The sequence below is a fragment of the Gadus morhua genome, chromosome 6 (assembly GCF_902167405.1).
Source record: "Gadus morhua chromosome 6, gadMor3.0, whole genome shotgun sequence".
In the NCBI taxonomy this organism is placed as follows: domain Eukaryota; kingdom Metazoa; phylum Chordata; class Actinopteri; order Gadiformes; family Gadidae; genus Gadus; species Gadus morhua.
In genome coordinates, this window is record NC_044053.1 from 5,939,779 (window position 1) to 5,957,477 (window position 17,699).

General features: G+C 42.4%; 1 protein-coding gene across 1 annotated transcript in view; it reads left to right on the top strand.

Annotated features, from left to right (window-relative positions):
* The first annotated feature begins 337 nt into the window (after nucleotides 1-337).
* The window catches only part of LOC115545421 (sialic acid-binding Ig-like lectin 5), a 30,294-nt gene continuing 12,932 nt past the window's right edge, over nucleotides 338-17,699 (top strand). Inside the window, exons 1-9 of the mRNA XM_030358587.1 lie at nucleotides 338-428; nucleotides 892-951; nucleotides 8,843-9,166; nucleotides 9,302-9,595; nucleotides 9,867-10,130; nucleotides 10,365-10,667; nucleotides 11,652-11,724; nucleotides 11,938-12,019; nucleotides 12,556-12,695. Of these exons, the coding sequence (XP_030214447.1) occupies nucleotides 377-428; nucleotides 892-951; nucleotides 8,843-9,166; nucleotides 9,302-9,595; nucleotides 9,867-10,130; nucleotides 10,365-10,667; nucleotides 11,652-11,724; nucleotides 11,938-12,019; nucleotides 12,556-12,695 (1,592 nt within the window). The 5' untranslated portion in view covers nucleotides 338-376. The remainder of the gene's footprint in view (nucleotides 429-891; nucleotides 952-8,842; nucleotides 9,167-9,301; nucleotides 9,596-9,866; nucleotides 10,131-10,364; nucleotides 10,668-11,651; nucleotides 11,725-11,937; nucleotides 12,020-12,555; nucleotides 12,696-17,699) is intronic.

Sequence of the window (17,699 nt, forward strand, 5' to 3'; positions counted from 1 at the left end):
ACATTTTAATAACAAAATGAATAGTATCCACAGTATTACCAGTGAACAGTATGAACAGCTTTAACAATCTTTACATTAGTAACAGTATTAAAAGAGACCAGTATCAATAGTATTAATAGAGAAAAATATTTGCTGCATTAACAGTGTTAATATTATTAACAGTATTAACAGACCAGTGTTAACAGAGTAAAAGTATTTACTAATTAACAGTTATACATATTTGTTGATTATGGTGTTGTTTATCTTTATTCTCTAACTTTATCTTCTTTCTGTATGTTGGCTCATCCCTTTTAACATAAAGGTTTATCTGTGCTCATGCAAATTTTATCAAGTTCCTCATTTCCTCACCTCACCCAGGTGCGGACAAAAATATGAAATGAAGTTGTTGCCCTTCAGGAACTTCAAATCAAGTCCTTCACCTCTATCACGTAAGTCACCTTTATATCTGGTTGCTAGAACAAAGGAACATAGTTCCTCTTTACATGTATTGATATATATATTAGTTTAAGTTTTATTCAAGCAATACCGGTTTTAGTTTGACCTTCGGCAGACAAACACCATGTTTTATCTTTTGTTTTCCTATTTATATCTGTATCTAAACCTCTCAAGGGTTGAACATGTCCAATTAAATTACATGAGCAGGTTTATGATCATTGTTCTTCTTTTAATATCGGTGTTATGTGCTTGAAAATTTGTTGAATTAGTCATGGTAGTGATAGATTTACTGGTATTTTGAAATAGACATTTCTATAGCAGTTTACAGTATCTCACTATAATTAGTGCAGTACTGAATACCTTAAGTGTAGTACGATATTCAGTGTGGTACAGAAGCTAATGTCCTCTATAGTTTTAATGAGGAAATTAAGAGATTTTGTATTTCTCCTGATGAAGTTTTGGAGGAGAACATGACTGGATCCTGGAGACTATTCCTGCTCTGTTGTCTCCTGCAAGGTAAACATCTCAACCCTCTATGTTGAAACCTGGAGTGGGTACTATACCTGTAGCACTGAAGTACTCTCTCTAGTACTCTCACTAATACCTTTAATACTTGGTTATTACCTATAGTACTATGTTAATATTGGCAGCACTCTCTATATTCCTCTGTTAATACCTGTAGTATTCACGGTAATGTGAGCAAAATAAACACCTGATTGCGACCTAATTTACCTAATAACTTTTACGTTACACACAAACACACCCGCACGCGCTCCGTGTGCAGGGACACACAGCCACAGAAAATGTTTGAGCTAAGGTTAAAAACACCCTCAAAATAGTCATGCATAAAATTATCTTACATTTATGTAGAACTTCAACTTGAAAATTATTCTTACAAGAACTTAAAAAACATCAACCGGAAAACAGCCAACATGTTGAGCCAACGGCAGCTCAACTAATACATCATGAATCAAATCTCCACAGCCGCGGTGGTTTGAGTGACGGTCTGAGAGCCCCCCCTCACCCCTAATTACTATTGGAGAGGCGAGCATGGTTATTGGTGGCTTCCACCGGGAGTACACCTTTGTTCCAATATCCATACTATCAGTACTCACTATACTTAGTTTGAGTACGTAAGGCCTTCCAATTAAGATCGGGCGAAAATTAGTGTACTGAAAGAAAGGACCGGATGGTGTACTCAAAACGGCCAAACCTCGTGTGTGGGAAAATGCACTCTTTTCGTATTTAACGGCAGCCATCTTAGCTATGTAGCGGGAAGAGGCGGAGCCAGGCTGAGCCAACGTCGGCAGATTTTTGACATAGCCTGCATTAATGGAGTCATTTTGTCTTTTTTTTTTCTTTTATAGCTTTTTATAGCTACTATGCGTAAAGGGTTCACCGTTCAAAGCGGGATAATTATTGTGGGGGAGGAGTCACGGCGGCGGTCGGAATTGTAACTTCCGGTCAGTGCACCACAGAATTTTCGATTTGGAACGACCCTGACATCTGAAAATCAGCGCACTTAGTGAGTGCGGATAGTGTACTACGTTTATGTGTACTCATGAGAGTATGGCTATCGGAACACAGTCCCGGATATGTAGCAAGCACCTGGACTCTAGCCATATAAACGGGGTCGTCAGGTAGACAAACGCCCGATATATATCAATCATATTTCCAATCGATTAATTATTTTATCGCAAGTGTAACAAGAAATACAGAACCGTTTGTGCTTTGCATTGTGTTTCTAGGTTAAATATTGACGTTGTTTAGGCTCCACGACTTCCGCAATGGTTAGCTTTCATAGCCACCATGGACTATCGCAAACTAGCCACCTTGTCATGTTGCCTGTCATCTAGAACGTGCTAACGCTCGAGCCTCAACGTCCATGAGACCGACTGTAAATATAGGAAGCGGGTATGAAATGAACTTAAAATTTGATTCTTAAAAAAGTATAAATTATATCGAAATTCTGTCTCTACAAAGTTTGTATAGAATAATAAATAAGAACTAGAAAATTGTGTGCTCTAGTGCAAAGTGAGATTGAAAATATTTTTTAATAAAGCCACATAGATTAAGACATTACGTCAATTGGCTTAAATCAAGTGAAGGAATTCAAACAAAAGTTGAAAAGTCTAAATGGAGTACACAATGTAAACATGCACACCATTTAAGAAAATGTAAATGGTTGGAAACAAATCAAGTCACAACTGAATGAAAAACACAAAGCATTGCTAAAAATGCAGAAATGTAAAATGAATTGAACTGAAGAATCTGAAAGGTCAAATGTATTGCCGTGTGTGTGTGTGTGTGTGTGTGTGTGTGTGTGTGTGTGTGTGTGCGTGTGCGTGTGCGTGTGCGTGTGTGTGTGTGCGCGTTTAAGAGAATAGCGAGCCGGTGCGTGATTAAAGTAGGCAAATAGAGCTGGAAAAACAGCCCAATCTGGCAACACTGCCTGAACTTCGTCATGCTCCAGCGTCAACGTAAATCAATTGGGCCTTTCACACTGCTGCAAAATCGGAGCCCGAACTGCCTTTACGCCAGGGGCAGGGGGCGGGGTTATCCTTACCTTCATAAACAGGAAGACCAACGAAGACCGGCATTTTTAAAAACAGCAAAGTGAACAATGGACGTGAATCTGTGTATGGTTCGTTCTTTGAATATTCCGAACAAAATCAGAAAAGAAAATTAACAGTCGTTTTTTGGTTTTTCTGATTTGGTTTTGAATCGGAAAAAGGGCAAAAGGAATAAATAAATATACGGCATTTTATTTGTGTTTGTGTGTTTTGTGTGTTGTTTTTTTAAGCCCGAAACACAAAAACAAAAATAGATACATTTAGTTATAGGCTACACCAGAAGTTAGAACGCAGCGAAGAAAAAATAGCCAACCACCTAAACCAGCAATAGACTGTCTAATTATATTTAGCCTTAGTTATGGCCGCACTTGAACCTTATGGTGATTTTATTCGTGAACTATTTGACACTGGAAAGACACACGACGCGATCAGTACCGCTCTAAAGCAATCTGGTGCTCCGTTATGACGGTGAGGAGGTTCTGTGTGGAGCACAACCTTCGAAGGAGAAATCTAGTTTCCGATTTAGTTTCAGATCGTCCACTCGCAGACTAAGTCGCCGGCTCCCACGAAAAACAATAAAGCTGGCCATTGTAGAATGCGAGAGACTCGATGGAACGTTTAAAACGTCTTTATATGTATTTTTTTTTAATCTGCGTGCCCTTTTCCCGGCATTCATTGCGGTTATATCTAAATATCACACAAACAAAACAAGCAACTGGATTATTCAGTTTTCCCGTTTTGATTAATTTAAATAACAGAAAAATAACGTTTATTTGTTTATGCCTTTTGCCCTTTTTTGGTTTCAAAACCAAATCAGAACGACTTAATAGTTTTTTCTGATTTTTTTTTAAATTGGAATATTCAAAGAACGAACCATACACGGATTTACACGGATTGAATCGAAGACGAAATTGTTGTTGTTGTGTTTGAAACTGGCGCAAGGGTTCTTCTTTTTATTGTACAGTTCCGGTGTGAGTACCAGATGTGTTCGGCTGCCAGATCGGCTCGGGGTCCTGCGCTTACAGATGGCGTATCGACACTTGACGTATTGACACAAGCCAACGGACAAAACCCGGAAGTGTTGTTTATAAACGGTGCTCTTTTGATTTCTAATAGCACTGATATGCATATGGGGCATACTGAATGCATATTTTTATTTTCCTATATGTTAAAGTAAGGATTGGCATTGTTAGAGTTAGATATTAAGACAGTATTTTCTAGTTTCTATTAACTGAAAATGAAAAACTTGGACAGTATGAGCAAATAAAATCTTGATGAGATTTTATTTGCTCATACAAAACCGAAAAAATAAGACAAATTAATACAACTGAGGATCAGCTAAATGTAAATCCATAAAAAAGAGCATGTTTAGATCCCATGGTGAATTGAGAATGAATTCATGAATGTGTTCATATTAGATATTCATCCTATTCCTTGAATTTCTTTTTTTTTTTTATGATTTTCCAGATGTTCAATGAATCGTATCCTTGCCTATACAACTAATAACAATAAAAAAATTAACATTTTCCTCGTTTCCACTAGGGGTATCTTTGCTCTATAATTTAGCAAACATCTGTAAAATAGTAAAAATTTCTAGGTTGGCCTGTATTAAGAATGTATATAATGTACCACGTTTCATGAATATATCCTCAATTGGCCGTGGGATCAAAACATGATGTTCTCATGGATTTACATTGAGCTGTATGTGTGTATGTGAATTGCAGTGTATGTGTTTGGATACACACACGGGCACACACACTGACATATTTGTATATTATTATATATTTTTTTATTCATGTGGCCTGCAGTGGCGATATCGCACAGGTGATTCCCACAGGCTCTGAAAACAACAGTCATCAAGCCATATCTAACTTACCATTTTTAAGCAAAATCATTGAAAAAGCTGTTTATCAACAGCTAAATAACTACTTCAATCACTGGATTTGCCAAATTGTCTTCAATTGAACAATGAAAAAACTGAAGTAATGGTCTTTGGTGCAAGGGATGAACAATTAAAAGTCAGTGCACAGCTGTTATGTTAGAATGCACACACCAAGAATTCTTGGCGTAGTCATAGACTCAGACTTGAATTTCTAAAACCACATTAAATGCCATACTGTACTAACTGACTAAGGTGTAAATGTGAGATGCATTTTTGACTGATAGATGCTTTTGCTTAAATTATTTGGGGATTCATAAATAACAACATGAGAAAAAAAATGTCTGTCAAAATCCCAATCCCAATGTATTGGCATTTAGGAGTTTTGAAGGACTGATTAAATACATTTTAATACCAATACCATTTAAGGAATTATTTTAAGCATTTGTATGACTTGGATTTATTCTATACATTTGCATAGCAATTGAATGATTTACTTGTAGATGAATTAAATCAATGCTTGTTAATAACAACAGTCATTAACAGTCATCAAGTCACTTCTAAGAAAAGAACAATATAGATACATCACTCATGAACAATTATATCTAACTTACAATTTTTAAACAAAATCATTGAAAAAGCTGTTTAGCAACAGCTGAACAACTACTTACTTCTTAGCAATGAATACATATCGCTGACACACCGGCTGCTGAGTGACGCGCATGCGCATTTAGTGACATCGTTTACAGGAAGTGCGTCATTATTGCGCATCTAGGAACCCCGAGACGATCTGGCAGAGTAGGGTCTATCTGCAGCCGGAGCCACTTGCCAAACACGCCCATTGCTCTGCCAGACACGCCCATTGCTCTGCCAGACACGCCCATTGCTCTGCCAAACACGCCCATTGCTCTGCCAGACACGCCCATTGCTCTGCCAAACACGCCGATTGCTCTGCCAAACACGCCCATTGCCAAACACGCCCATTGCTCGTTCAATGGTGGCCATTAAGGATTAGTCGGTCGCGACCGATTCGTTCACAACGAACGAATCCTGAAGGTGAACGACAAGAACTGGTTCCCCAAAACAAGAGAACTGGTTCTTTGATTCTTTTTTTTTTAACATAAAACAAAAATATGGTCACGGAAATAAAATATACAAACGAACAGAGCTTCGTCTCCCCGCGACCTTATATTGATTGAGTCTACAACGTTCTCAAAGATTCAGCCAATGAGAGGTAGCAATGGTGTTGCTATGGCACCTGGGTAAACAAATGACAAGGTGGTACCGTCTCCCACACACGTTAACTTATGATCGCTGTAGGCTTCAATATCATGCAAGCACTTCATACGTTTTATTTTTATTTTATTTTTATAACACAATTGCATGATTTAATAAAGTATTGTTTTACCTACCATTAGAGTCTTGTTTGGTCTAATATTAATAAGCAGTGCTTAGAGCTACTTGGAAGACGTCATTTAATTCTTACTGCACCGCTTTATGTATTAAGGATATTTATGAAAAAAAAGGCACGTATGTGCTTTATATATGCTTAATATTTACACTTAACCTGGGTAATTTCACCAGAAGATTAGAAAGTCAAAGTAGTAGGCTACATGCATGCATGTTGAACATTTATTCAATCATTTCATTGACCAACAATATCCCGTCACACTTGGTATGGGCCGAGTTGTTCAGCGCCAAACTTAAAGGAGAAAGAGGGGGGGGGGGGGGGGGGTCTTGAACATGAGGTCTTGAAGTCTATAACCCAAGCAACCATGTAAATCCTTCCACTGTCAAACATATTTTGCTCGAATTTGCGCGCTTTCTCTGTCTGACGTATCTTGGGTCATGCCATTCGACGTGGGGCCACTCCAGTGGAGGCTTCTCCATTGAGGAGAGGGAGGAAGATCCTCCTTAACATTGTTCAGAATAAAAAATGTAGATTGCCCAGACTACTGTAATAAATTAATGCCCTTAAATATGACTACTTTAATGCCTTTGAATATATAATGTTCGTTTCCCTGGGTAAAGGGACATTAGCACCCCCAATCGCCTTTTGACAATTACTTCAGGGAGGAAGGTCCTCCCACAGCCTCCGTTGACTCCCATTCATTTCCCAGAAAGTACTGGCGGCCGGTGAATAACATGGGTTTCAATGGTTGAGAGGAGGAAAGTCCTCCTCTGAGTGGGTGTGACCTTACAGGCGTCTGATTCGCGCAAAAATCTAGTCGCGTTGCACTATGAACCAATCAGCAGGATCCCTGGCTGGTGAAACAGTGTTGCCAGATTGGGCAGATTTCCCACCCAATAGGGCTATGTTTAACCTCTTTAGGCTGGGAAAATTATCATTGGGCGGGAAATTTAACCCTGTGGAAATGGTGTGGAAAGGGTGAATGATTCAGAGCATGATGCATTTTAAATGGCATCACTTTTGGTCAGTCTTTTCTTAAAACAATTGTGAATGAAAATAAACAGCTAAATGACAACCAATAACTTCAGTCATTGAGGGCAAAAATAGGCCCAGATTTTTTTATTTACTTTTACAAATCAATAGTAGGCCTGATTTGACTAATGGGCTTTGTATCCTTTCCTGCTGCCCTTGTGGTCCATTTCAAAGACATGCTGCCCACCAGCTTGATGCCACTGGTGGCTTTGTATCAAATTTATTCACATAACTATCCCGCCCTACTATTTTGTAGTTCACCAAAACACCCTGAAACAACTTGAGTCCCACATTCTTATGCCACCATACACCAACAGTGCAAGCAGGCCAATGGCAACCAAGCGCGCAGTCCTTCCTCCCTCACTTTAAAAACTACCAGCCGCCACTGGGCCACTCATATATCCCCCTACATTTCCGAAAATAGACTTGACCTGTTTGGCGGAGCAACGGGCGTTTCTGGCAGAGCAATGGGCGTGTTTGGCAAAGCAATGGGCGTGTCTGGCAGAGCAATGGGCGTGTTTGGCAAGTGGCTCCGGCTGCAGATATACCTACTTGATCTGGCAGCCGAACACATTTGGTACTCACACCGGCAAGGTGTGAGGGTTGCTGGGAAAGCGGAGACGTTTGCAGTGACGTCATGACGCTGCTCTCGCCGGCTCCATGGCTGGCTCTGGCCGGTGTGAAACCAACTGGTTCATAACTGGGATAAGGCTGGAACCTGTTTTGAACTGGCCGTAGCACCAGCCCGGAACTGGATCTTGGTTCTTTTTGGTGTGAAAGGCCCAAATGAGACCAACTGTAAACGAAGCCGGTATGAAACTAAAACGGTGATTCTGAAGAAAGTGACTCTCATGTTAAAAAAATAGATATTAGTTTAAAAGTAGAATATCTTAAGTATAGAATATTTAAAAAATCTGAAAATCAGCGCGATCCCAAGCTATTCTGAATATTTTAAAATGTAGGTCTATAGGTCTATAGGTGCAAAATTGAGGAAGGAGATATGTCCCAAAGTTTGTAGAGAATAACAAAGAAAGAAAGAACGAAAGAAAGAATAAAACTTATGAAGAACAATAGTTGAGCGAGCACTCACCTAATAATAATAATACTAATAATGATAATGATAATAAGACAAACTAATAACTTAGTAAATAATATTACTTACTAATAATTATTCATTGATACGGATAAATTGTCTTTTTGATTTTTTGTTAGGAAATTCAATGTTAAATTAGAATATTTTGTCAAAGTTTGTGCATCGATTGAGTCTTTGGTTTTATCAACCCCTTGTTTTAAAGGTGATGAATGCAGCTCTGCAGAATTTGAGGCCCTAATGCCAGATAGAGTGAAGACGACACTCAGCTCAACTGATAACTTAGCAACTAATATTACTAATTAATATTAATAGTAGGATATATTATCTTGTTTTGGTAGGAAGTTCAATGTTGCATTTAAATATTTTGTCAGTTTGTGCATCGATTGAGCCTTTGGATTTGTCAACCTCTTGTTTTAAAGGTGCTGGGTGCATTGGAAAATTTGAGGCCCTAATGCCAGCAAGTGTGATGACACTCAGTGGATCCTGTGTTACCGTTCCTTGTTCCTTCACCGTGGAGGACCAGTATAAAGTCAATCTACTTCCTGGATGTATACCAATATGGAAAAAAAGTGAAACGACTATCATAACTACTACAACATTGAGGGGAAATCTAACAGCGTACAACTGTACTACAACATTCAATGACGTACTTGAAGACAATGTTCCATATCAATTTAGAATTGATTGTGGAAATCCATTAAAATATAATTTTAAAGTAAAGCAAGTGACCATCCAGATCAAGGGTAAGTGCAATGTGTGTCCGTCTGAAACAAACATCTCTCACAAGTCCTATTGGTCTCACTGTGGTTCAGATGATGCTGAATGCTGGTAATGCTTGGGTCTCCATAGTAACCTCTCTAAATTGGTTTGGTACCCAGTGGACCCTGATGCACCTCGTTTGACCACCCCCAAGGAGCCGGTGGTGGAGGGGACTCCTGTGGAGCTGGGGTGCTCTGCCCCGTCCTACTGTGACACCCACCCCCCCACTGTGACGTGGACCCCCTCCCTGGGGGTCAGCACCCAGCTCCAGCAGAACGATACCGTGACCTCCACTCTGACCTTCAACGCCTCCCACTTCCACCATGGAAACAATGTCTCCTGCACTGCGGCCTACTACATACCATCTGGGAACAAAACTGAGACGTCTACAAGATACCAACTCAGTATCTTATGTGAGTCAATGTTCTACCTTTTCAATGAAAAGTACATTTTATCATTTGTTTTCTTTTTTATATTGATCTTCTCTGTAAATATACATTTTTTTCCTTGATCTTAGAAGACAAAGCAGTGGGCTGATGAACAACAACTTTTAATGCTTCTCCTGTTTTTCATTTAATTTACTATATTTTACTGTATTCAGAACAGTTTTGTTAAACTCACAACATCTGACCAACATGACACCGGAGCTGAGGGCTAGGCTCTGATTGGTGGGTTCTCTCTCAGATGCCCCCAGGAACACCTCTGCTGTCGGTAGCCCGTGTCTTCCAGCCAGAGAGGGAGGCTGCCTGAACCTGACCTGCTCCAGTCATGCTAACCCTGCTGTCAGCGAGTTCACCTGGTACCGAATACACGGAGAACACATCCATAAGATCGGGACTGGATGTTCTCTGTCCATCCAGCTGTGGAACGCCGATAACGTTTTCTTCTGTGAGGCCAGGAATGACATTGGCACTGAAATGTCTAATGTCTTCAAGATCGACATTCAAGGTAAGTTGATTCAAAACAGGATCAACCCTGAGCTTGTACCTAAAGGTTTCCTCGATCTAAGACAGAAGACAAAGCAGTGTGTTGATCAATCATTCAAAATTAGATTGACTCAAAGCCAGGTACAACCCTGAGTTTGTTGATGTAGTGATAATAATGTTTTTTGTTAAACAGGAAGTAAGATGACTTCTCCAAATTCTCTCTTGATGTTGTCCTCCCCCTTCCCTGTATTCACAGCTCCTCCCAGGATCCTGCCCTCTTCAAGCTGCAGCAGAATTGCAGCCTGGGTGCGATGTTCCTGCTACAGCGTGGGCAGACCATCACCGTCTCTGGAGTGGCGGTTGGATGGGAAACTGGTGTTGGGTTCTGAAGACGTGTCTGTTAGCCAGGTCAACCTGGAGAACGTCACGTTGAGGAGCTCCCTCACAATGAGGGCCCCTGCTGGTCTGACAGCCTTGACCTGCCACAGCTCCAACGCTGCCGGGAACACCAGCCAGGAGCTTCCTGTCCCCCACCTGGATACACAGCCAACCCTGACAGGTCTGACCTCAGGGAGATAAAGGGACCCTATTGCACCACCAGCTGTGAGGCTGATCAGTCATTACAAGGTCTTTCAAAATAGAGTCACTTCTGGACACTCCCATCACAAATAGGAGTGGTGTAGTACAGAATGATGTATGATAATAATTATAATATAAATAAATTATTTATAGAGCACTTTTCAAAGTAACAGAATGCTTTGCAAGGTCATGCAAACAAGGAAAATGACTAAAAGCAGAATTGATGAAGTAACAATGACAAGCAAGAGGAATTGGGAGATATTTTAAAGAAGAAACAACGCTCAAGTTTGTAGACGCTGTATTGAGAGGGACAGTAATACAACGAGTTACAGTAGTCTAAGCAGGAAGAGATGAGAGCGTTGATAACAGTGTCTACATTCTAACTGGTTAAAAACAATCTAATTTTATAGATAATACGACGTTGCAGACACACAATTCAAAGACTGATATCATCTTGTGGTTAAAGATGTTAGCAAAGATGACACCAACATTTCTGCAGTGGGGTATGATGCAACAGGATACCGTGAGGAGAAGTGCTCTCTGGCCTGCCCCCATGGTAATGGCTTCCAATTGATCTGAGTTTAGCGGAAGAAAGTTTTTTCAGAAAATATATATTTACTTTTAACAATATACTGTGTTGTATTTTGAGCAGTTTTGTTGGGTGTTATTGTAGTCAAACAAGAAATTGGTCTGGCAGTAATCTGCATATAAATTAAAAAAAAAAAAGTGACTTGTGCATCATAGATCATGGTACATGAAAATGAGGTAATAAACAAAATAACGGATGGGTAGATCAACTCCCAGGTCACCCCCCTGATGGACTGCACCAATTGGTAGGTTGGTAAGAAATGACCTTTTGTGACTTTTTTAAGGGCTTGTGACGTCTAATAAGCACAAGGGATTCTTAATATGCATTGTTGACACATCCAATCTCAAATTCCTGATGCCACCTTTTCACACTCAGACCAACTGCCCTGGATAGCTGCTATAGCAGTGCTAGCCGCGGTTCTGCTGTTTGCAACAGCGTGTGCCGTAAGGTACGTGGACTGCTAGCCAGTGATTTTACAGATTTTTCACTGATTTCTTTACTGAATATTAAATTATTGTCATTATTGAATAATTAGTAAGGTGAATTGAAACCAGCCTCCCTTTCTGGCAGTGGGATCAATAAAGCTAACCACATGTCAATCAAAAATAGCCAGCTTATTTTTCTCCTTCCTTTTCTTCTTCTTCCCCTGTTAACATTCCAGAGCTTGGAAGATGGCCAACCAAACAAGACTCGGCAAGGATGCTCTACTCAACAAATCTCCACCTAACCAAGGGAAGCCCCAGGTAACCCTCCCCTTATTTATACCCAGGTTACCCTATCTGAAAACAATCTGTAGCCGGCTGACCCTAACACTATATTTACCAAGGTAACCCTAACCTTATCTGTAAACAGGTTACCCTAAACCGACCCTATGTTTACCAAGGTAACCCTAACCTTATCTGTAAACAGGTTACCCTAACCCTATGATTAAAAAGGTAACCCTAACCTTATCTGTAAATGGGTTACCCTAACCCTATGGTTACCAAGGTAACCCTGACCTTATCTGTAAATGGGTTACCCTAACCCGACCCTATGTTTATCCAGGTAACCCTATCTCTGTCCCATGGCCACCCTAAACTTAACCGGTTTTAACCAAGGAAACCAGGGTGTGAGTTACGTGGGAGTAGGAGTTGAGCTCCCATAAGTCTGAGCTCCAATGAAATTAATAATGTGTGTGTGTGTGTGTGTGTGTGTGTGTGTGTGTGTGTGTGTGTGTGTGTGTGTGTGTGTGTGTGTGTGTGTGTGTGTGTGTGTGTGTGTGTGTGTGTGTGAGAGAAAGAAAATTGTGGGACTGGGAGAAGAGGCTGCTGGACTGGGAGAAGAGGCTGTTGGACCGAGAGAGGAGGCTGTAACAGCAGCAGGTTCCTCAGCCTTGACCCAACGGGATTCAGAAGAAGCAGCAGACCCAGCAGCAGACAGGCAGGTGGCAGACTGTGATGTCCTGTACACGAGAGTGAACTGGAAGAAGAAGTCCAAGAAAAAAGAGATCTGAGCTCCTGGGGCAGAGACCCTCTGGGGCCCAGGGCCCCGGAGGCCCCTAGACTTCCTCTGGGGTGGATGAGGGATGAGCTAAGGGCCGGAGGGATGAGTTAAGGGCTACATTGATGGGTAAAGGCTAGAGGGATGAGTTAAGGGCTACATTGATGGGTAAAGGCTAGAGGGATGAGTTAAGGGCTGCAGGGATGAGTTAAGTGCTACAGGGATGAGCAAAGGGCTAAAGGGATGAGTAAGGGGCTAGACCAGGGGCCATATTCATTCTTGAGACAATGGAATTGATAAAGAGATATAGGCGTGAGGGTATCAAACTTGTGTTGAATTAGTGAAAAACATTTCGCTATTTAGCAACAGGGAAGATGCAACTTTGCAATGCCGACGATTTAGGAATATCGCTGTTAAGGGAAATGTATAAATATGTCCTCAGTTGTTAGGCTATGTAGCTTAAATAATGACATAATCAGGCCGTATAGAATGCAGCATTTTTAATAGCCTAACTTTCAATAGATGGGGAAAAACATGAACGTCTTAACATGAACGTCGCAATAACGAGGCATAGTGTTACGAGTAGCATATGTGTGTGCGCGAGTTCCCTTTCAGTCGATTCACTCGGTACAACACATTAGTATGGGATATCACGCCCTCGCGTGGCTGACTGAAGACACCTCTATTCACGCCTTAAAAAGGCAAATGACCTGTGGTGACGTATGTGAGGCCCCGCCCGCACATAAAACACCGGTCACCACGGTCATTTCTCAGTTCTTACACTCTTCACCTCGCTAGGAACACCTCGCTAACTCTACAGAGTCACTCAGGCTAGCTAGCTGCTGCTAGTTAGCTCTGTTGCCGTTTTAGCGCCTTCGAACTAGCTAAACTGCTCTATTGGTGTAGTGTTTTGCTGCCCGCGGAGCGCTTGTTTCGTATTTTTCTGCTATCTCACAAGCTGTTTTTCGGGATGAACACACAACCTAAACCTGCGAGGAAGAAGTCTTCCGTTCGCCCCTGTCCTCAGGGGTGCGGCTTCGCCTTGCATGATAAGGACCAGCACGAAGCGTGTCCCGTCTGTATGGGTATTGTCCACGCCAGGAGAGCGTTGACGGAGCCCGGAGCTTGTGGTTTTTGCCAACCACTTCGCCACTCCCCCCTTGAGAGACGCGTTACTTTCGTAGAAAGAGTGCTGGGCCAGGCTACAGTCGCTCGGCAGGACCCACTCCTCTCCGAGTCGAGGGACCCAGCTTTGTCTGTGTTCCGTTTTCTCCCCACGGAAGGGGTAACCCGGTGTACAAAGAATATTACTCGGTATTCCACTTTTGTTTGTTTATTCTTTAACAAAGGGAAAGCAGGTAACAAATCTGAAAGGTAAGGAATGCAATGTTACACTTCTCATGTGCATTACACAAACATCACCTGCATTCATCAAAATACCAATATACAACAATAATAATAATTTACAATCATTAATGTACACGTTTCAAACGTCACCCATGCGCCATATTCAAATCCTATTCAAATCTCCGCAATAGGAAACTACAACTCCCAGAATGCCCCGCGGCAACCCAGGAAGTACAACACAAATGCCGGTCCCTGCGATTCATTTAATCGACGTTCACAAAACAAAACAAATACAAACATGGATGGACACGGATGTACGGAAGCCGAGAACGGCCATCGATTATTTTATTTTTCTATGCACTGTTATCTCGTGATAACGACTTATTATCTCGTTATCTCGATATAACAAAGATCGTTTTCTCGTGATAACGAGATATTTTTTCCCCTTCGTTTTCTCGAAGGGGAAAACCTGTCTACTGTCTACACCCTGAAGAAGGCTGTTGTGCCACTACGCATGGTCTTCAACCCCTTGGGGGACCCCCTTATAGTAAAAAAATAAAATGATGTTGCATTTTAAGTGTGATCTATAATAAGAAGTGCACTCCAGGATATCAGGATTGACACTCCTAGGATAGATATCTGTAAACTGCAAATCAAAAGCGCATTTATAAACGTAATGCTGATGATTCATGTGTGATTCATCGACATTTTGATTTGATTTATTTATCCTTAGTTGTGACTTGTGAAAGCTTGTAAAGTTGGATTTGATATGAGCAACGAGGTTCAAGTGAAGATGGACGATATAAAGAGCGCGCAGCCGCGTCGAGAAAACGACCCTTGTTATATCGAGAAAACGAGATAATTAATTCGTTATCACGAGAAAACGACCTTTGTTATATCGAGAAAACGAGATAATTAATTCGTTATCACGAGAAAACGAACTTTGTTATATCGAGAAAACGAGATAATAAGTCGTTATCACGAGATAACAGTGCATAAAAAAATAAATAATCGATGGCCGTTCTCGGCTTCCGTACGGATGGGACAGCGACGTTACAATTCCAAATGGATTTATGTATTTGAAATGTTTATATAGTTTTAACTTTGGCTATTAGCAACGTACTGGGATCTACCGGCGCATAGTGCTATTGCGAAATCATTAGACGACATAGCAGGCAACATGATTTGACATCAAGAAAGCAGACAAGAAGACAAGAATTCAAAGGAGCTTACCAAGTGGCTGCACACCGGGTCAAAGTTATGTGGCAATAATACAACTCTTGCGCCACCTTCTTATTGGGCGAACACCGGTCACATGGACCCACAGCACACCGTTCTCTTAAAGAGGCACTACACCATTGGGCTGCCGAGCCTCAGACGTTCATCAACAACTCAACTAAGTAAATAAGAAACAATAAAACTACACAAACGGCAGACCTCCACAGAAAACACAACACCTCCCACTTAAGTTGCTGATCTTATGATCCAGGCAACTTACCAAAATCAATGAAAGGACCCATTAGTGACACCCTTATTATTATTATTATTATTATTATTATTTTTTTTTTTTTATTATTATTATTATTATTATTATTTATTTTTTTTATGGCCATGTGGAAGTGTAAGTGTCCAATGTCCAAGTCAATCACATTCCTTTGGCAGTTGTGTGGTGCACTGCCTGGGGATATGCATGCTCTTACCTCTTCATGAGTGAGCAATGTGATGGGCATGGTGGCAGCGCTAGGCTTGCACCAACCAGCCAACAAGGGGTAAGGGTGGTGACTGGGGTTTGGGCAGGTGTGTGACAAGGGGATTGGGCGGTGTGCAGAATGAGAGGGATTCAGGGTTGTGTCGCGGAACTTGACACCGTCTTGAGCTTCGAGAGCTACATCTTTGAAAGCTGTTGCTCTTTCTTCCACAGACAGGCATGGTCTTGCCTCCCACTTTGACTGAACTGGGGCCTGGCAGTTGCCACCCAGCCAGATTCCCACTGCTCGTCTTATCCAGGCGATGGTCCCGCACAACCGTGTCAGTGAACTGAACCTTCGGGGTTTCACAAGGCGCACAAGCGCAACGCTGGTCGGGCCCGACCATTTCCTGGGCTGGGCTTTTGCTGTGACAAGGGCCGAGAACGCCTTCCTCCGAAGTTCCCCGATCTCTTCAGTGACAGTGGGGTTGATGTCTCCGGCGGTTTTCACGGGCCAATCTGACTCAGGCAGCTTCAAAAACCCTGGGCCTTCCTGCCAGACTGATCCCTCGGCAAGCTCCTCAGGGGATGCTCCCCTTGTGATGGGGTCGGCGATATTGTCTTTTCCTTCGACCCACCTCCAGCTGTCCACTGGTCCGGCCTTTTGGATTTCTCCAATCCGGTTCGCAAAAAATGTCTGATAGCCATAGCTATCCTTCTGGATGGCTCCCAGGATTGTCTGACTATCGACAAAATGGATCCACTGTTCGACCTTGATGTAGCAGTGCTTCTCGAAGTATGTCTTCAGGCGGGTTGCAAAGACAGCCCCACAAAGCTCTGCTTTAATGACATCACCTTTCTGGTCTAGAGGGGTGAGCTTGGCCTTTGATTCGACCAGCTTCACTACGACTCCATCTTGTTCTGTCTCCCACCGAAGGTAAAGAACGGCTCCGTAGGAAGTTTCGCTCCCGTCAGAAAACGTGATCCCCATCGGGCGGCCTATCGCTCCATGGGGTGTGAGGCTCCTATCAAATCTGACTTGGCCAAGCCTTACATACTGCTCAAAGAGCTTTATTGCAGCCTCTCGAAGACGTGTCGAGAGAGGATCATCCCAGGTGTCCTTGGAGGGACGGTCTCTTCCTGCTTCCTGAAAGGACTCTCTTATGAGCATCACTCCTCGTTGCTTGGCAGGTGAGGCCAGGCCGATGGGGTCATAGAACCCTGCGACCTGACTCAGCAGCATGCGCCTGGTGAGAGGGTCGGGGGTGCCGTCTCTGATCTCATCCTCCCGTAGATCCAGCCCGGTTCTCATCTTTCCTCGCCTCTTTGAAAAGTTCACAGACGTTAGCACACAGAGCTTGTCAGATTCAGGTTCGTATCCCACTCCCAATGCCTTATTCTCTTCGCCCCGCATCTGGTTGGGGAGTATTAGGGTCTTTGGCTCTGTCGACCCGACGTTGTTGGGGTCAGTGGGTTTTTCACTCCTCCCACTTTGGCCTGTCAGGACCCAGGGCTTGAGGGAGAAACCCCCTGCTTTTAGGATTTCCTCCACTCCTTTGGTCATTTTAATCAGGGTTTGGAGGTCATTATGTGACGTCAATATGTCGTCCACGTAGCAGTCCTCTGTCAGGATCCGGCGTTCTGCAACCATGGATGCAAACTGGGGCAGGTTTGCCGTCTCTCTCATGGCAACCTGAGCGATGCAACCGGCAGGCTTGTCGCCGATGTTGACCCTGACGACGGCAAACACACCGATTTCATCATCGGGGTTATCCCTCCAGAGGAATCGATGGAGGTGTACCTCCTCGTCCTTCAGCCACACTGAATTATAAATTTTTTTAACATCACCAAGAGCAGCGTACAATCTGCTCCTGAATCTCAGAAGGACGCCTCGGATTTGGTTGAGGACA